Genomic DNA, 22,038 nt, shown 5'->3' on the forward strand with positions numbered 1-22,038 from the left:
TTTAATCTCACCCTGCGTTCTGTCAGTGGGAAGCCATTCCCCCTTGCCCTGTCCCTCCAGGCCCTTGCAAAGAGTCTCTCTCCATCTTTCCTGTTTGCTACTTTAGGTCCTGCAAGGCCACAGTTAGGTCACCCTGGATCCCTCTCTTCTTCAGGTTGAACAGTCCCAACTCTGAGCCTTTCATAGAATCACAGAATGGATTGGGTTGGAAAAGACCTCTGAGATCATCAAGTCTAACCCTTGATCCAACCCCACTGTTATCACTCTGTGCCCTGGGCTGGTGATCACAGTGGGGTTGGATCAAGACATGGTGGATCAAGACATGGTGGATTCTCACTCAGTGCCACATCCATAGAAACACAGAATCATAGAATGGTTTGGGTTGGAAAAGACCTCTGAGATCACCAAGTCCAACCCTTGATCCAACCCCACTGTGATCACCAGCCCATGGCACGGAGTGCCCTGGACTGGTGATCACAGTGGGGTTGGATCAAGATGTGGTGGATTCTCACTCAGTGCCACGTCCATAGAATCACAGGATCACAGCATGGATTGGGTTGGAAAAGACCTCTGAGATCACCAAGTCCAACCCTTGGTCCAACTCCAGTCCCTTTACCAGATCATGGCACTCAGTGCCACGTCCAAGCTCAGGTTAAAACCCTCCAGGGATGGGGAATCCACCCCCTCTCTGGGCAGCCCATTCCAATGCCTGATAACAATTCCCTCCCAGCAGAGCTGCTCCATCCTCTGCCCATCCTGATGCCCCTCTGGCCTCTCTCCAGCAGCTCCATGTCCTTCCTGCATCCCACCAGCCCCTCCCCTGACTGTGATTCCCTTTGTTGGCAGTACTTGGGCTCGGACATGGAGGAGTTCCACGGGCGGACGGTGCACGACGACGACAGCTGCCAGGTGATGCCAGTGCTGCCCCACGTGATGGTGATGCTGATCCCGGGGCAGACGCTTCCCCTGCAGCTCTTCCACCCCCAAGAGGTTAGCATGGTGCGGAATTTAATTCAGAGGGACAGAACCTTTGCTGTCCTTGCATACAGGTAAAGCACACGGGCACACACACAGCATGTTCATGTTCATGGTACAGAAAGAATTGTTGGCCTCCGACTCAAATCTAGTGAGGTTAAGCACGTTGCTCTCATAAAAGCCAATGCTGGACTGTGCTTTTCCATATCTGTAGATTATGGTTAGCCACCAATACGGTGAATTGGGAAAGGTGCTCCTTTGGGAAAGGAGCAGGGCTCAGAGAGCAATGGTATCTGCTCTCGAGGGACAAGCTCCTTGGAAGCTCAGGGGAGGCTCCTCCCGCCCCAACCCGGTGACGATTCCCCGAAGGAACAGGTCCACACGAGTCGAGAGTCCCCTCCCAGTGTCCCCAGTCCCATCCCAGTTCTCTCCCAGTGTCCCCAGTCCCCTCCCAGTGTCCCCAGTCCCGTCCCAGTGCCCCATCCCAGTGTGCCCAGTGCCCCATCCCATCTCATGGAAACTCCCCAGAAAGTTGGGTGCTTTTAGTAAAATCCCCTGGGTTCTGGCTTTTCTCTACTTCAGTAGGTTCTGTAGCAGTGAGCCAGGATAGGCAAACGTTGCTTGTTTGATAAAGAGTAAAGTCTTGAACATGCCCTCATGCACATGGCTGGGCAGTGTGAGCATAGTTATATAAACTCCTGGAGAATTTTCTCTAATTCAGGACAGAGCCCAGGCAACTTTACACCAGGGCTGCAGGACAGCAGACTTCAGCTACCTTGTTAAGACCAGTACCCTTCTGACCCCACCAGCCCTCCCACCAGAAATGCACATCCAAGCCTGGTATGGGTCTCCTGGGAGAGACCTCCTGCACTGTAGTTGGGTTACTCCTGAAGGATGCAGAGGGCTCTGTCCCTGGCAAATGTGTGGAGTCAACCTGCTGGTGCAGAAGTGTTTGGGGAGGACAAGTGCAGCTTGCTGGATGATTCAGAGCTGTTGACACACCATGGTGGCAGCTTAACATTGATCTGCATGGCTGTTTGCCCTGTTTCCTTCCAGGAGTAATGTCCCCAAAGCAAGGGTGATAGGAAGGCTCATGAGTCAGCTCCTAACCCACGAGAGGCCTCAGCCCAGTGTGTTATGGGACCTGCCATTAATCCAGGGTCATGTTGTTAAGCTGTACTGTAAACTGTAGCTGCTTGGGAGCTGATTCACATCCCTTTCATCTCTTTCTGAGGAAACCTTCAGGGATACTTTTGGTGTCCTTGCTTCATGCACCGTTGCTTGTGGGTCAACCTGAAACCAGGAATGAAGTTTTCCTGTAGGAGCTTCCTGTAGAAGTGCTATTTCTGGGCAGACCAAAGCAAAAGCAGATGGTTGCGTCGGTTCTGTGGGGAAGAACAAGTTGTGCATTGAAATTGTTTGACCAAAATTGTCTTCCAGTGTGCAGTGTGAGGGGTTTCATGTCAGGCTGGGTTGCTGCTTGACAGCATCACATTTTTGTGGGGAGAAGCAGCAAGTGCTGAGCTGCTTCCTTGTTTGAGCATCCTCTCGATTTCAGGAACTGTTTGTTCCATCTTGCTGAAAGAATAAGCCTTGACCTGAAATGTAAAAATCACATTCTTGTTCTGAGAACTGTATTGTTGCTTGTTTTGTGTATAAATTAACAAGCACAGACAAGTGTTTCACAGAAGAGTTGAGAGACAGGAGGTGATAGAAAAGCAGAAAAGATAAAGATAAAGGGTAATCAGTGCCAAAAGAAGTTGGGAATGTTCTTCCCTCTTCCCCCCTCAATTTACTATGATTTGATCATGTAGGAGGTGGGAACAGTTATTTTTATAAAGTCCATCTAAACAATGTTGGTACCTTAAGTGCCTGCATTTGAAATGCAGGTACACTGGTGATCCCTGTGCTCCCAGAATGTCACCTCTAGACCCTAAAATAAAACCAAATTAACCAGCAAAACCCCCTGAATCAAACCACTGGAAGTTGCTTTTATAATGGAAAAATAATGATTGTGATGAGTTGGAGGTATTTTAGGAGAATTAGTTTTTTGGTAAGACTAACCATGTGCAGTCAGTGCAGACAGACTGACTTGTGGAAGCTGAATGAGCAGTGCTGTTTGGAGGGTGGGCAGTTTGTTACTTTTGTCTTTCATTCTGTTGTTTTAGCAACGTTCGTGAAAGGGAAGCACACTTTGGAACAACAGCAGAAATCTATGCCTACAGAGAAGAGCAGGAATATGGAATTGAAACAGTCAAGGTGAAAGCAATAGGAAGGCAGAGGTTCAAGGTGCTTGAAATAAGAACACAGTCAGATGGGTAAGAAAATGATGTGTTTATTTCTACATACTGCAAATATTGTCTCACCAAAACTTTTTGCATTTTACTCCATCTGTGTCTGCTCTTTCAGTCACAGAGTTGTGTAATTACTGTAGGTAATAATTGAATGCTTAACCAGTAGGTTATTAAGGACTTATGGCATTTTTTCCTTTGTAGACCAAAAGCACATTGAGATTTGTATATAAATATTTGACTATGAAACAGGACCTTGATTTTTGCTGACTAAAAGCAGTCCATGATTTTCAGTTTCTCAAATCCTCAATTTTGTTTCTCTAACCATTGTCACAGTTCAGTATATCCTCACCTGCAGCAAGTCTTGCCTTCCTTTCTGCCTGTTCACTGACCCTTCACTGATAGAAATGTGCTGCTTCTCCTGTTAGTGGCAGGCACTTCTTCTCCTGTGTTTGTCAAGCACACTCAAATCAGCTTTGATAGGAATATTCTCTTATTTTCTAGTCCTTTTCCATACTCCAGTTTCATCCCTGTGATACAGAGGCTGTTTTGACTAGTTTTTGTCATATTATGTGATTAATACCTTTGTCCATTTATAAAAATGATTAAGATCCTGAACATTTAGTAAGAATATGCAGAGTCTTCTCTCATTTTCAAGTTCTTCTTGATATCATGCCCTGTAGTGTGAGCCTCTGTCATTGTCACTGTCCAGAGGTGCTGGCTGTGAGCATGTGGAAATTCTGAGCACAACTGCCAGAGGTTTTTGCCCTTTTTTCTGCAATGCTTATGAAGTATTTCTCCAAATCTGTGAACCTGCAGCTAAACCTGTCTCCTGCTGTTCAGTACAGTGGCATTGCTTTAGGAAGAGGCCTGGGAGCACTCAGAGCTCAGCATTTTTATGCTTCTGGGACCTGCAGCTGAAGAAGTTGAGCCTACCTGTGCTTGTTTGCTCTTTGTCACTGTGAAACGTTTGGTTACAAAGAACACTCCGGATTTTACAGCTCAGGAAAGGCACTGCTTGGACACGGGGTGGCAGTACAGGACAGCTGCAGCACCAACAGCTGTGTTACTGAGAATTCCATGTCCAGGGCTTCTTAGGAAGAGTATTTCCATAATTTTTGCTGTTGCTGATTCCCAAGTGCTTATGGCAAAACATCTTTCTGTAATTTATTCTAAGTACCAGTTCAGTGTTGTCCCTGTAATAGAACTGAAAATTTGCAATGACATGCACCTCAATATTGCAGCATTTCTGCTCCATAATACTGATAAAAAGGGAAGTCTTCCCACTGAACAGTGTTCTTAGTGGCCACATAACATGCTGAACTCTTTGTGGAACCTGGTTGATGCTGGATATTAGAAGCTGATCAGAGTCCATATCCTGTTTCTGCTGATTCTGCCCTCTGGCTGAGCACATCAGCTTTGTGGTTTGAAGATAGCAAACTGCATTTCAGCTAAACCACCTTGCTGAGGCTTTGAGATGGAAGAGCTGACTATGAGCTTATACCAAAGTCACTTGAGGAGACAAAAATCTGAGTACACAGTGCTGAGATGGTGGAATATTCTGCTGTGTCACCACTGTCTGCAGGTCTGTAGGTCTGTCCACCACAGTCCCAGAAACCCGTAGTGCTCTATAATACAAAGACAAAATAAATGTGATGGAATTTATTGCTGTTGAGATTCCACTGTTTGAACCCTTGTGTGTGTGTGTATGTGTGCACAGCTCCTCCTCTCCCTTCTCTCCTCAGCATCCAGCAGGCCAAGGTGCAGATCCTGCCCGAGCGGGTGCTGCCCCCCACCATGGCCGCGGTGCAGCTGCAGTCGCTCAGCCGCTGCCACCTGGCCCCCTGTGCCAGGCCCTCCTGGCAGGACTGCGCCATCCGACAGTGGTGGCACAAGTACCAGAAGGTCAGAACTCGTTGTGTGCTTTGGGCTGAGGGGGTTTTTTTCATTTGTTTGGTGGTATTTTGAAAATCAGTGTGAAGTTCCATCAGTTCGTCTGTAGAGGAGGAAGCACAACTGGGAAGGTAAATGCCAACCTGCTTGTTGTAGAATCACAGACTGGTTTGGGTGGGATGGACCTTAAAGCCCATCCAGTGCCACCCCTGCCATGGGCAGGGACACCTCCCACCAGCCCGGGGTGCTCCAAGCCCTTTCCAACCTGGCCTGGGACACTCCCAGGGCTGGGGCAGCCACAGCTTCTCTGCCCACTCTCCCAGACAGGAATTCCTTCCCAATATCCCATCTCTCCCTGCCCTCTGGCAGTGGGAAGCCATTCCCCTTGTCCTGTCCCTTCATCCCATCCCATCCCATCCCATCCCATCCCATCCCATCCCATCCCATCCCATCCCATCCCATCCCATCCCATCCCATTCCATCCCATCCACCCCTGCCATGGGCAGGGACACCTCCCACCAGCCCAGGGTGCTCCAAGCCCTGTCCAACCTGGCCTGGGACACTCCCAGGGATGGGGTTAAATCACAGAATCATAGAATGGCTTGGGTTGGAAGGACCTCAAAGCCCATCCCATCCCATCCCATCCCATCCACACCCTGCCACGGGCAGGGACACCTCCCACCAGCCCAGGGTGCTCCAAGCCCTTTCCAGCCTGGCCTGGGACACTCCCAGGGCTGGAGCAGCCACAGCTCCTCTGGGCACCTGTGCCAGTTTATATATGTATTTATTATTTAACTGTTTGGTCAGTGACCCTGAAATCTTCTGTCTCAATAGAGATTATTGGAACTCCAGAAATTAATACAGAATCCTGGTAACTCCTTGTTGTCAGATTGAAGGTTTGAATTTGCTTTTCCTTCAATGGTTTTGAACTCTGCACCTTCAAAAACAAGCAAATAACAAAGAGCTGTTGATTCTCAGAGTTCTTGACCGAGTTGATGTGAGTTAGCAAGGCCAGAAACACTGTGCTGTGGGGATGGAGATCCCTCCCCAGGGCAGATTCTGTCAGCTGACACTGTACAAGGGACATGGGTGCAGGTCCAGAGTAGGGCCATCAATCATCCTGTTCAACTCCATCCCTCCCTTGATGTAATTTGTAAACAAGGAGACTTGCCCTGAAGGGGAAAAATAAGATTTAATTTGTAAGTATTTGCTGTACAATATGAGATCCTCTTATGGAAAGCAGTGTGGTGTGTTGTATTCTGCTTTTTAGATTTTTGTTAACCTGAACCTATCAATTCATGTGTTCTGAAGTCAGTGGTGAGAACTGGTTAATTAAGTGGAAATTTGGTCATTCCAGGGACAGCTGGTGCAGACCAAGGAACAGATGCACTATTTAATAGAACTTAAATTCTGAACTGTCTAAATTTCAGATAGATGCTCTTTTGAAAGGCACAATTCCTTGTTGCTAAACACCAACAATGCTGAGACAGGTTTTCTGAGAAAATCCATGTATTGTCTTGTTCAGAATTCTTGGCCTCTCAGTGCATGGTTTGAAAGTGCTGATTCTGAAACTGATAATTTCTGGTATCTTTAAATAATCAGGTCTGTTTTGTCTGTTTTATTAATTTGACCAAGAACTGTCCCTAAAATCTGCTTATGTTAAAGACTAAATACTTCTGGGTTTGGTTTCAGAGGAAGTTCCACTGTGCAAGTTTGACATCTTGGCCTCCCTGGCTCTACTCTCTCTATGATGCTGTAAGTTCACCCTGTGTGTTCTCAAATAACCTACAGTTACTTTTATAGTTGTAATATCAAAGTATTGAATAATATAAAAGCTTTAATTTTGCTGGCTCACAAGTGACATTTTTAAAGCAGTTTATGCTTTTCATTGTAGTGTGAAAGGATCAGGAAGGGCTTCCCCCTCTGTGTGGTTATTCCCTCCCATTTGAGCATCTTTTTGGGGTGGATGACAGAGGTTCTGGTTCCTTCTGTGTTGTCTTAGAGCAAAAATAGTTGAAATGTGTAGACACAAAATGATTCAGTTCCTGTAAGTCTTGAAAGCTCATGTCCTTTAGGGAAAACAACTTACTCTACATTTTACTTCCTTTTTTTTTCCTAAGAAACCAGAAATACCTGTGTATTTAAATTAGGCTTTTCTTCTAACAAAAGGAAACCTTGATGGAAAGAGTCAAGAGGCAGCTCCACGAGTGGGATGAAAACCTTAAGGATGAATCTCTTCCAGCAAACCCAATAGGTACGAAATTGTCGATTTGAACTCAAGTTTGGTTTATTATTTTCTTAATTTCCTAAGAGAGCACAGCTCTGATAGTTCCACAGAGTGAGTGGGTTGGTGTCTTGGATTGAGCTGGTGTCTTGGTTTGAGATAAGCAACTGCCAACCCCCCCAAGCACAGAGAGAAAAGCCTCCCTCCTAACACCAGGGAAAGGGAGGAAAAGAGAGGGGAAAGAAAAAAAACACTTCAAACTGCATTTATACTAAATCTACATATATTTTTCACAGAAAGAAAGAGACAGTTAGAAGAGAGTACAAATATACACTCACACAAGTCTACAACAACAAGTTCCTCACCTCAACTTCTTAACAAACACGCAAATTCTACTGTCCTAACTACACATTACTTAAGAAGAAGCTTATTCCCCAGGGAGACAAACCCAAGCAGAAAGGAGAGACCCAGAACAACACATTTTACTTTCCTGAGATCCCCTGTGAGCCAGTGGTGGGCCTGGTCCTCTCCATCCCCCCTGGGGCAGCATCGTGTGTCCTCCCAAGAGGAGGCTGAGAAGAGACTGCCTTAACCACTCCCACACTGGTTCCTGCTTCCCTGGAGATGATGCCATAATGTGGTATGGAATACAAAATTACTGGCTAGAAGAGGTCAGCTGTCAGCTCAGCCCAGCTCAAGTCAGCTGACAGCTTCAGCCTAGTCCAGACTTCAGAGCCCAAATCTAGGCCCACCTGGGTGAACCCATAACAGCTGGCAAAACACCAACTGTCCAAGACAGAGAGAAAAGGGTTCCTCTTCCCCCCAACCAGCTAAGGGAAAAAGAAGAGGGAGAGGGGGAGAAAACCACTTCAAAGCAGGTTTATGCTGAACTAACTACATGTATTTATACAGAAAGGAGAAAATTAAAAGAAAACCACAGTATAACACACACTTACACAAGTTATGTATAACAAGAAATAACTTCCCACTTCCCAGTAAACACAAATCCTACCATTTTAACTACAAATCATTCTAGACACAGTACTCAAGGTGTGGCCTGCCTTGGGGAGGCCACATCTTGAGTGTTGTGTTCAGTTCTGGGCCCCTCAGTTCAGAAAGGATATTGAGGGGCTGGAGCGGGGCCAGAGAAGAGCAACGAGGCTGGAGAAGGGACTGGATGTGGCTCTGAGTGTCCTCTGAAACACCTCCAGGGACAGAGAATCCACCATGTCTTGATCCAACCTCACTGTGATCACCAGCCCAGGGCACAGAGTGCCAGAGTGATCACAGTGGGGTTGAATCAAGGGTTGGACTTGATGATCTCAGAGGTCTCTTCCAATCCAACTGAGAAGAGCAACAAGGCTGGAGAAGGGACTGGAGCACAAGTGCTGTGGGGAGAGGCTGAGGGAGCTGGGGGTGTTCAGCCTGGAGAAGAGGAGGCTCAGAGGTGACCTCAGCACTGTCTGGAACTGCCTGAAGGGAAGTTGTGGCCAGGTGGGGGTTGGTCTCTTCTCCCAGGCACTCAGCAATAGGTCAAGGGGGCACGATGGGCTCAAGCTCTGCCAGGGGAAATTGAAGTTGGAGAGCAGAAAGAAATTCTTTGCAGAGAGAGTGCTCAGGGATTGGAATGGGCTGCCCAGAGAGGGGGTGGATTCCCCATCCCTGGAGGTTTTTCAGCTGAGCTTGGCCATGGCACTGAGTGCCATGATCTGGTAAAGGGACTGGAGTTGGACCAAGGGTTGGACTTGATGATCTTGGAGGTCTTTTCCAACCCAATCGATTCTATGATTCTATGATTCTAATTCTTCAGAGACAGACTTAAGCAGAGAGAAGAGCTAAGAACAAACATTTTACTTCCCTAAGATAAAATGATGGTGAGCTGGTGCTCTGGGCTTGGGCCTCTCCATCCCTTCTGGGACAGCAGAGTGTCTTGCTGGGACCACAGCTGTGAAGCAACAAACTAAGCCAAACCCACACACCAGCTCTTACCCCTTTTGAGATGATGCAATATGGTATGGAATACAATATTACTGGCTAGAAGAAGTCAGCAATATGGTATGGAATACAATATTACTGGCTAGAAGAAGTCAGCAATATGGTATGGAATACAATATTACTGGCTAGAAGAATCAGCAATATGGTATGGAATACAATATTACTGGCTAGAAGAAGTCAGCAATATGGTATGGAATACAATATTACTGGCTAGAAGAATCAGCAATATGGTATGGAATACAGTATTACTGGCTAGAAGAAGTCAGCAATATGGTATGGAATACAGTATTAACTGGCTAGAAGAAGTCAGCAATATGGTATGGAATACAGTATTAACTGGCTAGAAGAAGTCAGCAATATGGTATGGAATACAATATTACTGGCTAGAAGAAGTTAGCTGTTAGCTAACCCAGCCCAGCTCAGATCAGCTGACAATACCAGGCCTAGCTGAACTTTAACACCTCAATTTAGGCCATAACAGTCGGGTTTGGTGTCTGTGAGTTGTAACCCTGGTGCTGTGCCTGCCCAGATTTCTCCTACAGGGTGGCCGCCTGCCTGCCCATCGACGACGCGCTGCGGATTCAGCTGCTGCAGATCGGGAGCGCCGTGCAGCGCCTGCGCTGCGAGCTGGACATCATGAACAAGGTGAGTGTGAGTGCTGGGCTGGCCCTGCAGCTGCTCCTGCCAGGAGCAACACTGGGCTGCTTCACAGGGAAACCACCAGGAGAAACGGACCCAACACGAAGAGATTATAACCCAGAGTTACAAATTAATAACAGTATTACAGTAAATGCAATGGCACAAAGAGAAATTGGGTTTAGCCCCAACCCCAGCAGTGTAACCCACCCCCTGGGGCACAAACACAGGGGGGTTTGGTGGCCCCTGTGCTGAGCCCCACGTGGTTCCCCCAAAGGGAAAGGAAGGGACAAACCTGTTGGTGCAGATGATGGCACAGTCTGGGCCAGAGTGGTGGCTCCTCCTGTCCAGGTTCTGCTCCTCCTCTGGATCCAATGAGTGGTTCCCCATTCCCCAGACCCCAAGATTCTCTCCCCTCAGGTGCAGGTGGGAGCCCCCAGTGCCTCCCCCAGGGCAGGGAGTTCCACCCTGGGGGATCTGACTCTGGCAGTCAGGGGGGATTTTGGAATCATTGCTGGCCCCTGAGCAGAGCTGAGCCCTCAGGTGGGTGTGGAGGTGCCAAGGAGTCCCTGCAGGGCAGTTCTCCCAGCTCCTCTGCCAGACTTCTTTCCCAGCCAGCTCCCAGCCTGAGGGCTCAGCTGTGCCCTGGGCAGCTGCTGCCAATGGGCCATTGGGAACAGTTGCTGGGCAATGGCCCAGAGGGTTTAGAATGCCCAGCTTTGGTCACAACCACAGGGATAAACTGGTCCCACCTGCTGAACTGGGACAAATACACATGGGACTTAAAACCCCTTAAGTTTCCAGCTACTCCTTCTAGACAGTGAAATTCTCTTACTCCTTCTCCTTTGAAAGTTCGCTCAAGAAGGAAAATGATCTCTCAGTACTGGATTTTGTTTGACTCAATAAAAGCACAATATTTGCTTTTGTTAGAAAGAGCATTTCAAAGCCTCAGAGCACCTTTTTAGCCAAGAGGTGGTGCTGTAAGTCCAGTGTTGCTCATAAGCATCTTACAAACATCACAACCCCCTGTAGACACTGCAGCCAAGTTTCATTGTGCCATGGAAACCTGTGGATTGTGTAGCAAAAAATAAACTTTTGTAGGATTGATCTATTGAGTATCAGTCTAAATATTGGCCTAAAAGGATTTTTTTCAAAAGACTTGTTAGGCAATTCCTTTTTAAGTTGTTCAAAATCTTGTCTTCCTTTCTTCCCATTGCCATGGCCTTGTGGTTCTCTGAATGTTTTATTCAGGACATTTCTTTATAATAATATGGACTTTGTAAATAATGTTTGTCACATTGATAGTGAGCAGTGGAAATATTGCCTGTTTGCCTAAAAAGTGCTGCCTGTTTCTGGGGAAAAGGGAACCACAGGATGATTTTAATAACAGTTCATACATCAGAAAGTGTAAAAGGGAAAATACAGAGAATGGAGACAGAAAACATCTTCCAAATTCTGAGACAGAAATGGGCAGGTGTCTGCCTGAGGCTCTGTAGTCAGACTCAACTTCATTTGTCTTTCCTGAGCCAGGAACTCTGGAAATACTCTGATATTCAGGCACTGCTGAGAACTGATCATGTTCAGCACGTTGTGTATTTTCTATAAATTCCAAAGAGATGAGAAGACTTAAGTGACCCTCATAAAATAGAAGGTGAAGTTGATTTTTGGCCTACACTAAAAAGGTGTTTTTCTTCATCAATATATGACATTTTGGCCTGTAAATGTGTTTAAGTGTTTTGTATTAGTGTGAGTTTGGTGAGTCCATTTACACCTTTTTTAGCAACATTTAGTTTTGGTCCAGTCCACTCTGGGCTTTTTTAGCCAGAGTTCTTTAGGGTGCTCTGGCTTGTTCAGAATGTAATTCCCTGTGATATCTGAGGCCTGATCCACTTTCCTTTGCCCTCGATAGCACTGAATTATGTTGTACTCTTGCCATTTCCCTGTTCCTGTGCCTGTTTTAAGGAGTGTTCAGGACTCACAGGTACAACCCTTGTGTGAATTCCACTCCAGAGTGCCAAGTGTAGTCACTGGACAGGTTTGGAAGTGGAGGGATGGGATTAAGTAGCTGCTGGATTGAACTCTGAGTGCTGTGTGAGGAAGGGGGACTTAAAGGAGTGAGGGAGAGGAGGTGCAGAAGGTCCAAAATCCAGTGGATCATTCTGGGGGATCACCCTTAAAACTCAGTGGAAGAAATGCACCTCCTGAAAATTAATGGGAGCTGATTCACTAATTTACTGAGTTAAATTACTGAGTTAAACACTTCTTTTCTGGGCAGTGTCAGTGATGGATTGCTTGGTTCTGCTTTCTAGAAATTGTAGAAGATGGATTAATCTCTTCTAATCTCCAAGAGAAAGATCAATATGTTCTACCTGTTTTTCATGAGGAAATTAAGCCCATTGATCTACAGTACTCTCAAATTTTAGAAAGCTTTAATGATTGCATTTGTACTCATCTGCCTTTCCTGTGTTGTGGTTTAGAAGAGCAAAGGTTGTTTTCTCTAAATTAGCTTTTAGAGACCTTAGAAGGGCAGCTCATTTATTATCTTTGTGTGGTCAGATTAGAAAACTGTGTGTGGATCTTTTTGTGGGGGAAGTATGTAAAAAATGTTATGTCTTTTGGATGAAAATTAATGTTTTAAATAAGTAAAATGCATAGAAAAAAATATCCTTTCTTAGAAGGGATTCTAAGAATCAACAGAATCAACAGGGATTCTAAGAATCAACAGAAGTGATTGCTGCTCAGATAAGCAAAATAATTGGTACAAAGTCTGTTCTGAGGGGAAGGGAGAGACATTTTTATTATTTGCCACTGCTGACAAGTGTCTGGAAATGAATTAAATTACCCTCTTTGTTCCCTTTCCAAGTGCACATCCCTCTGTTGTAAGCAATGCCAAGACACAGAAATAACTACCAAGAATGAGATATTCAGGTGAGTTTATTGCTCTTCATCTGTGGGAGGTTCTTGGTCAGGAGCTCTGGCACAGCAAAGCAGATTAAGGTGGGCTTTGTCTTATAACAGCTCTAATGAAATTGAAGGGAATATTTATATGGACTTTTCTTTACAAACAGCTTTGGTTACTTGAGATTTTTTAACAGAAAGTGAGGAAATCTGAAGTGTATTTAGTGTTGTGCCACAGAGCCAGCACCTCACACTGAAGAATTGAAACACAAAAGTGTTACAAAACACTTGTTAGTCCTGTTATTACTGAATTAAGTTTATGAGATCCCAAATTTTATTTCTTAGCACTTCATCATCACTTTTATGTGTCAACAGCACATTAAAATGCACTAATTGGACTAAATGCACAGATTGGCCGTGGCACTGAGTGCCATGATCTGGTAAAGGGACTGGAGTTGGCCCAAGGGTTGGACTTGATGATCTCAGAGGTCTTTCCAGCCCAATCCATTCTGTGATTCTGTGATTCTATGATTCTAATTAGGTGGCATAAATAGTGTCCCAAGAATCTGGGGTTATCCCTGATAACTACAGTGTGATTCCACTCTGTATTTGACCTATACAGTATCTTCCAAATTCAACAAAGATAAGACTGTACATTTCCCAAATTATTGCTGCTTCTGGCAGGTTTGTCACTAGTTTAATCTTGACTATCACCCCAATGATCATGTGAGGGTTAAATGATGTCTTGGTTTAACAAAGACTCCCCACAGTTCTCCTTCATCAGTGTGATAAGGAGCAGATGTGGTAATTAAAAGCCATTTCTTATCCTCTAATGAAAAATGGATTGCAGCAAGCCCAGTTCCTCCTGTGTCAATATGATGTACTTCAGCAGGAGGTGATCAGAGCTTGGTGCAATGAATGAACATTGTTGCTTACTTTTAAAATCAGATTTTATTTGCTTTTATTGGCAGTTGCTATTTAAAAGCAGCAAGTAAAATAAATAATGAGTCTCCCATGCAGTTTGCTGCAGTTTGAAGAAAATTAGACCCATGGCATTGCACCATCAGCATCTATTTCCTTTCGAAGGCTGGAGAAGGGACTGGAGCACAAGTGCTGTGGGGAGAGGCTGAGGGAGCTGGGGGTGTTTAGCCTGGAGAAGAGGAGGCTCAGGGGAGACCTTATCACTGTCTGGAACTACCTGAAGGGATGTTGTACCCAGGTGGGGATTGGTCTCTTCTCTCAGGCAACCAACAGTAGGACAAGAGGGCACAGCTTGAGCTCTGCCAGGGGAGGTTTAGGCTGGATATCAGGAAGAAATTCTTTGCAGAGAGAGTGGTCAGGCATTGGAATGGGCTGCCCAGAGAGAGGGTGGATTCTCTGAGCCTGGAGGTGTTTAAAGTGAGACTGGACATGGCACTGGTGATCACAGTGGGGTTGGATCAAGGGTTGGACTTGATGATCTCAAAGGTCTTTTCCAAACCCAACTGAGAAGAGAAGAGCAACGAGGCTGGAGAAGGGACTGGATGTGGCTCTGAGTGTCCTCTTAAACAACTCCAGGGACAGAGAATCCACCATGTCTTGATCCAACCTCACTGTGACAGAATATCCAGGGACAGAGAATCCACCATGTCTTGATCCAACCTCACTGTGATCACCAGCCCAGGGCACTCCGTGCCCTGGGCTGGTGATCACAGTGGGGTTGAATCAAGGGTTGGACTTGATGATCTCAGAGGTCTCTTCCAACCCAACTGAGAAGAGCAACGAGGCTGGAGAAGGGACTGGAGCACAAGTGCTGTGGGGAGAGGCTGAGGGAGCTGGGGGTGTTCAGCCTGGAGAAGAGGAGGCTCAGAGGTGACCTCAGCACTGTCTGGAACTGCCTGAAGGGAAGTTGTGGCCAGGTGGGGGTTGGTCTCTTCTCCCAGGCACTCAGCAATAGGACAAGGGGGCACGATGGGCTCAAGCTCTGCCAGGGGAAATTGAAGTTGGAGAGCAGAAAAAAATTCTTTGCAGAGAGAGTGCTCAGGGATTGGAATGGGCTGCCCAGAGAGGGGGTGGATTCCCCATCCCTGGAGGTTTTTAAGGTGAGACTGGATGTGGCACTGAGTGCCATGATCTGGTGATCACAGTGGGGTTGGATCAAGGGTTGGACTTGATGATCTCAGAGGTCTCTTCCAACCCAACTGATTCTATGATTGTATGAATTTTAATAATGTAATTAAAGGGGTACTTTCTGTAGGGGAAAAAAAAAGGGATTGTTTTGCTTTTAGGAGTGGTGGGCAGTGTTTGCTTTGTGTTTTGGCTCCTCCCTGAGCTCTGCCAACATGCCCTGCCTGTTGCAGCTTGTCCCTGTGTGGGCCCATGGCAGCCTACGTGAATCCCCACGGATACATCCACGAAACCCTCACCGTGTACAAAGCCTCCAACCTGAGCCTCACCGGGCGGCCCTCCACGGAGCACAGCTGGTTCCCTGGGTAAGGGCACTCCCCCTGCACGGGGATGGGCACAGAGGGGCTGGCAAAGGTGGCGGTGGAAGAGGAAACAGGGAATTCTTAAGCACGTGCCATCATTTCGTTCATGCGAAAAATAAGGAAGTTGTCTTGGTTTGAGATAAGCAACTGCCAACCCCCCCAAGCACAGAGAGAAAAGCCTCCCTCCTAACACCAGGGAAAGGGAGGAAAAGAGAGGGGAAAGAAAAAAAACACTTCAAACCCCATTTATACTAAATCTACATATATTTTTACAGAAAGAAAGAGACAATTAGAAGAGAGTACAAATAGACACTCACACAAGTCTGCAACAACAAGTTCCCCACCTCAACTTCTTAACAAACACACAAATTCTACTGTCTTAACTACACATTAATTAAGAAAAGACTTATTCCCCAGGGAGACAAACCCAAGCAGAAAGGAGAGACCCAGAACAACACAGTTTACTTTCCTGAGATACCCTGTGAGCCAGTGGTGGGCCTGGTCCTCTCCATCCCCCCTGGGACAGCATCGTGTGTCCTCCCAAGAGGAGGCTGAGAAGAGACTGCCTTAACCACTCCCACACTGGTTCCTACTGCCCTGGAGATGATGCCATAATGTGGGATGGAATACAAACTTACTGGCTAGCAGAGGTCAGCTGTCAGCTCAGCCCAGCTCAAGTCAGCTGACAGCTTCAGCCTAGTCCAAACTTCAGAGCCCAAATCTAGGCCCACCTGGGTGAACCCATAACAGAAGTAAATTCAGGCTCGCTCAAAACACAGAAAGACATGAGAAAATAGCATAAAATATTTGCAGAATTTATCTTTATTTATTTTTTTAAATGGGAAAGTCTTAAGTTTTTGAAACATGGACTAGAATCTCCCAGGCACTCAGCAATAGGACAAGGGGGCACGATGGGCTCAAGCTCTGCCAGGGGAAATTGAAGTTGGAGAGCAGAAAAAATTCTTTGCAGAGAGAGTGCTCAGGGATTGGAATGGGCTGCCCAGAGAGGGGGTGGATTCCTCATCCCTGGAGGTTTTTCAACTGAGCTTGGCCGTGGCACTGAGTGCCATGATCTGGTAAAGGGACTGGAGTTGGATCAAGGGTTGGACTTGATGATCTCGGAGGTCTTTTCCAACCCAATCAATTCTGTGTTTCTATGGATGTGGCACTGAGGGAGAATCAACCATGTCTTGATCCAACCCCACTGTGATCACCAGCCCAGGGCACGCAGTGATCACAGTGGGGTTGGATCAAGGGTTGGACTTGATGATCTCAGAGGTCTCTTCCAATCCAACTGAGAAGAGAAGAGCAACGAGGCTGGAGAAGGGACTGGATGTGGCTCTGAGTGTCCTCTGAAACACCTCCAGGGACAGAGAATCCACCATGCCTTGATCCAACCTCACTGTGATCACCAGCCCAGGGCACAGAGTGCCCTGGGCTGGTGATCACAGTGGGGTTGGATCAAGGGTTGGACTTGATGATCTCGGAGGTCTTTCCAACCCAATCCATTCTGTGATTCTCTGTGAACACCTGGTTGTCTGGGAGTTTCTTTGTGCCTAGTTTTGTAAAAGCTCCAACTGAAATTACAGTTTTCACAGAGTTTTCTCTGAGCATAAAGTGCAAATGATAATCAGAATATCTAAACTCGTTAGAATATATCAATTCTACATTTATACTATTTATTTCAAAAGCATTTCAGTAGAATATACTTATGAAATAGAATATACTACATGAAATTGAAAGTGACATTTGTATCAATCTGATTATCTCTGGCTTTGTTTTATTTTGTTTGTTTTTTAAATGATTGTGTGTCTCTGAGACAGTACAATGAGCTGTGATGATGGAAAAGTTTGCCTGATAATGAGGAGGATTTTTCCTGCCTGATCTGGCAACACTGAGCAGTGACTTGCAGGGTGTGTGGCATTTCTGTCACAAGACATGCCTGTTTTAACACTCCCTGAACAAAACTTGTGGCTTCTGATATCTGTGTTAATATTTCTCACCCTTTTGTGTTTTCTCAGCCCTTCTGTGAGGGTTTTGGAATATTCATGTTGTGCCTTTTAGAGCTGTTAAGGAAAAGCTCTGCTGTGTGGGATGTGCAGCTCCCTCTTGTTCTAAGAGCAGGGCAAAAATCCCTCTTATTCCCATTAAGTAACAAACCATTTTCTGATCCTTCTTGAGGGCACTCAGTGTTTCTTCACAGTGCTGAAATGTGCTAATGAAAAGCTTTGGTTGTTCCTCTCTTTGAGGGTGGGAGTTTTGTGGGTTTTCTCTTAGGTTTTTTTTCAGCTCTGCAGGGTTTTAAATGGGAACTGGGCACCTTGATTTTCTTTGTAAGTTCAGTTTGGGACTTTTTCCCAGTCAGAATAACAGACTATTCTGAGTTGGAAGGGACCCACAAGGATCATTGAGTCCAGCTCTCAAGTCAGGGGTTGAACTCATGACCTTGGCATTGTTACAGCCAAGTTTGAACCAGCTGAGCTGATCTCAGGGTTCTCTGATGAAGTATTTTTAAAATGACTTTTCCTTACATCAAAACCTTTTTGTTTTCCCTTTTAGGTATGCCTGGACTATAGCCCAGTGCAGGATCTGTGGGAGCCACATGGGCTGGAAGTTCACAGCCACCAAGAAGGAGATGTCCCCTCAGAAGTTCTGGGGGCTGACCCGCTCGGCTCTCCTGCCGCGCATTCCGGAGGGAGAGGAGGACTCGGACCACGAGGGCTCCCCGTTGCTCTGCCTGTGATGCCCCCTCCCTGCAGGGGCTCCCTCACTGCTCAGTTCTGCTTCTGATGCTTCCTTAGACCTGAAAATCCCAAGAACCCCCAAGCACAACTCCAGGGAAAGGGGCAGGGTCACCACGTGTGGGAGTGCTGGGTGTCCACCTTGCTGTGCCTTCGGGCACGCCGAGACCGAGGGCTGAGCCCTTCAAGCAGAGCTGAGGAGAGGAGGGGACTGGAGACACTGAGAAATGATGGTCCATCTGGGCAGAGACACCAAGAAATCTCTGATCCATCTGGACAGACTCGAGAGGAACTTGCTGCTTTTACAATTTCCACTTGCAGTGAAGGAAGATGGGCAGAATCCCAAGCACCCAGAGTATGATTTATGCAATATCCCCAGGATGGCAGATACCAGTTACTTGCTGCAGAGTATTTTCCATGATATACTTACAAGTGGTTTTGCTGAGCATCCCTGTTTCTAACTCTGAAGTACTTCAGGTTTTCTGCTTGTGCTGTTTCTCAGATATTTGCTGAATAACCACTGAAGACAAGGCTGAAGTATTTCTGACTGATCTGAGTGTTGGTGGCAGTGCTGGAATGGGCAGATCAGGAGTTGGTGCTGCCCCACAGGATGGAACCCGTGGGAAGTAGTTGTTCCTTACAAGTTGTCTGACCTATTTAGTCAGTTTGACTTTAGAAGTCTTAAATTTTAAACTGTTTAGTCCCAGGGCATAAATAACATTGTCATTTGCTGTTGAATGTGCTTCAGTTGCTTGTCAAAATTGTTACTGGAAAGGTTTACCTGCAGAGGTATCCAGAATTCTGTGAAGGACTCTCTAAAACACCCCACTGAGGTGACTTTTTAGGAGTATTTATTGTGACAAGGGGGAGGCAACATCTCTAAAATTGTGTTTTCTTCTCCACTTGCAGATCATAAACTTAAAATTTCACATTTTCACCTTACAAAGAGGAAAAGTTTATAAAGACAACAGAAATGAAGGCAGTGCTTTTTGGGGGGAGGTTGATTTTTGGTAGGTTTTTCTTTTAGTTTTGGTGGGTTTTTTTCTATGCTCCAGAAATTGGGTGCCAAACTGAGGCAGCTTTTGCCACTGGTTTATTGGGGTTGTTTTCCCCTCAGAATTGGTGATGGAAACTGGAGATTTCTCTGTATGTTTGTGCACATACACACTTGTTTTGCATCCTTCACTCTTTATTTCTTCGCTTGTCAAACACAATGACACAAAACTACTTAAGGTTTAAGACTTGAGGCACCAGTTGCTTGTTCTCCATCAGGCACCAGGCAGATGGAGCAAGGACAGATCTCTCAGCTGAGGGCCAAGTCCAGGCTGGTTCTTGTGTTGTCCTGCAGCTGGAACCCCCCAGGTGTGGCACTGCAGGATGCTGAGGGGCTGCTGAGGGGTTTGTCATGCCAGGTATGTAGAAACTGGTGATTGTGTAACTCAGGTTTAGTTCTTTGAAGCTTTTCTACCTCTGTGCTTCTGTGATCTGTTCTGTCCTCCTTAGACATCCCTAATTCCCTCTTTAATTCCACGTGCAGTGCTCTGACTTGCCAGTGAACTGTGAAAAGCAATACTTGGGGTAGAGCTCTGAACAAACAGAGGGTGAATGGTGGCTCGTTTTCTTGGGGAAAACATTCTGTATTTTGATTATATTTCTATAATAAGCTTTGCAAAGGTTGAAGTGCCAAGCACTGGTGTGAGGGGGAGGCTCTGAACCCTCTGCACTTGGATAACCACTGGAACCATGCCTGGCTTCCCTCACACCCTGCACACACAACACACATCTTGGCTGTAGCCTTGCTTTATTTTTCCCCTCAAAATCCCTCATATCCATTGTTCCCATGACCCTCAGTGGGGCTGGGTGGTGGCAGGAGGTTTGGGAGTGTTCACAGCACCTTCTGCTGCCACTGGAATATTCACTGAGGGGATGGGGAGGGGGTTTTCAGAAGGATTTTCTCAGCTGTCACTGAACTTCATAAGGCCTTTGGGGTTTTGGCTGTTTTTTGGATTGCCTCAACTAAAGATGGTGTTATTTGGCAACGTCTGAACCCAAAATAGGCATATTTTTGGTGGTGTCTATATAGTCAAATGCAAACCAACATCAATGAGGTAAGTCAGGAGTAATTTAGCAGTAATTTAATGCCATAATAGCTGGTGATGCTGGTCCATCTGCTGGACCTGTGGAATGTTTGCCAGGTGGAAGTCCATGAGGATCCAGGTGGCCGATGGCTCCTGTCATGGTCTGGCCCTGCAGAGGGGACAGCCCGTGGCATCCAGGGTGGGTGGGAGCTGGGCTGGGGCTGGGCACCAATGGGTGTTGTTGGGCTTTCCTCTGCTGTGCAAACTGCCAGGGTGGGATTATGGAAAATGACACAATTATGGGCTGCTTTTGAGAGCTAAAGCAAAGGTATTTCATGGTAAGTTACTCCTTCATCCCATTCCGTGGTTGTAGCTTCATGCAGGAATTAACCCAGAGGCTGCTGCCCCTGGGGTTGTCCTCCTCTGCCACGGGATGTGGGAATGGGGCTGTGGCAGGGGAGGAGGGCTGGGTGTGCATCCTGTGGGACAGGAGTGTCCATCCTGTGGGACAGGAGTGTCCATCCTGTGGGACAGGAGTGTCCTGCAGGCAGCAGGACTGAGGGAGCACAGACTCATTTCCCACCACCATCACAATCAGAGCCTGTAATATTGCAATTTTCATGTTTAAATTTGATTAATAGGTAGAACCACGTAGGCCATTTGCACACTGGGTCTGAAACATGTTCAAATCCTCTTTGTTTTGTATGTGCTGCAGTTCATGTGTTGCTCTGTCACCTTTACCTGCTCGGTGAGGCTGGCCAGGGGCAGTCCCAGCTCCTCTAACTCTCCCTCTCTCTGCCTTTTGGGACAACTTTTCTGACAAATCTTGCTTGCAACCATTTGCAAAGAATAAAATTCAATTTGTTTCAAAAACTCACCTGTTCCTTTGCTGATTGTTGGGATGGGGAGAATGCTTTGGGTTTATGTTGTGTTTTGAATACAACTGAATCAGTGATGTGGAATGAGAGTTTTGGCTTCCAAGTCTGTGCTGGCTCGACTGGCACAGGACAGAGAAGGCAAAGGAGATGCTCAGGTTGGGAGGGAGGCACAGCCAGGATGCTCAGGGAGAAGGGGTGCTTGGCCAGGGCAGCTCCTGCCCTCCCTGGCACTGTGTTCAGCCCAGTTTGTGGGCTCTGGGGGAGCACCAGCCCTGCCCTTTCCCCTCAGAAGGCAGCCAAGCCAATCGGGCCTTCTAATCATTTTTACAGCTCATTAAATCTCGAGAGCACAGGAAAAGCTCTCATTAATCCCCCAAAGCCATCTGAGAGGGAAAGGGGTCTGTGCTACTTACCCTTTTGCCCTTCATGGGCTGGTCCCTCTTGGAGCAGGGCAGGGGTGAAGGAGATCCCCCAGTCCTGCTTTGGGGGCTCTCAGCCCCTCCTGCTGCTCCAGGAACTAGAATTGGCTTCACCCCCAGCAACAGGGGGTTGTTTCATTACTCTTTGCAAACTTCTAGAAGGCATTAATTTCACCACCTCCCCAGATGTTGCCCTAAAGATGCAGTTTTAAGTTCTTGAAGGAATCCAGCACAGCACCAGATTTCATCACTTGTCTCACTCTCAGGATTTCAGGAGCTCAGTAAACTGCACAAAGGATGTTTCCATTTAATCACATCATTAAATTAAACAGCATTATGAGATCTGCCTTATTAACAAACCAATTTTTCCTCTTCCCTTGCTTCTTGAGGTTGCCAAGTACCCTCAGAATAATTTATTTACAGGAACTGGTTTCCTAGGAAAAGAAAAGGCAGCTGGGAAGTTGTAGGAGAGCCTGGAGCAGGGATTTCTTCCAGCACTGCTCCCAAGTACCCTCAGAATAATTTATTTACAGGAACTGATT

The 22,038-nt window shown here is 46.5% G+C and overlaps 1 protein-coding gene across 3 annotated transcripts in view; it reads left to right on the forward strand.

Annotated features, from left to right (window-relative positions):
• Positions 1–21,087, forward strand: part of CRBN (cereblon) — a 28,979-nt gene extending 7,892 nt beyond the window's left edge. The window contains exons 3-11 of one of the 3 annotated variants that reach the window (XM_071550200.1): positions 847–1,049; positions 3,144–3,293; positions 5,012–5,171; positions 6,852–6,914; positions 7,329–7,413; positions 9,908–10,023; positions 12,878–12,942; positions 15,252–15,383; positions 17,940–21,086. In XM_071550200.1, coding sequence (XP_071406301.1) covers positions 847–1,049; positions 3,144–3,293; positions 5,012–5,171; positions 6,852–6,914; positions 7,329–7,413; positions 9,908–10,023; positions 12,878–12,942; positions 15,252–15,383; positions 17,940–18,123 — 1,158 coding nt within the window. In that variant the 3' untranslated portion in view covers positions 18,124–21,086. Of the gene's footprint in view, positions 1–846; positions 1,050–3,143; positions 3,294–5,011; positions 5,172–6,851; positions 6,915–7,328; positions 7,414–9,907; positions 10,024–12,877; positions 12,943–15,251; positions 15,384–17,939 lie in introns of all 3 variants that reach the window. The other 2 variants (XM_071550201.1, XM_071550202.1) reach the window with 2 other exon arrangements.
• Positions 21,088–22,038: the final 951 nt, after the last annotated feature.

Source organism: Pithys albifrons, chromosome 3 (genome assembly GCF_047495875.1).
Source record: "Pithys albifrons albifrons isolate INPA30051 chromosome 3, PitAlb_v1, whole genome shotgun sequence".
Taxonomy (NCBI): domain Eukaryota; kingdom Metazoa; phylum Chordata; class Aves; order Passeriformes; family Thamnophilidae; genus Pithys; species Pithys albifrons.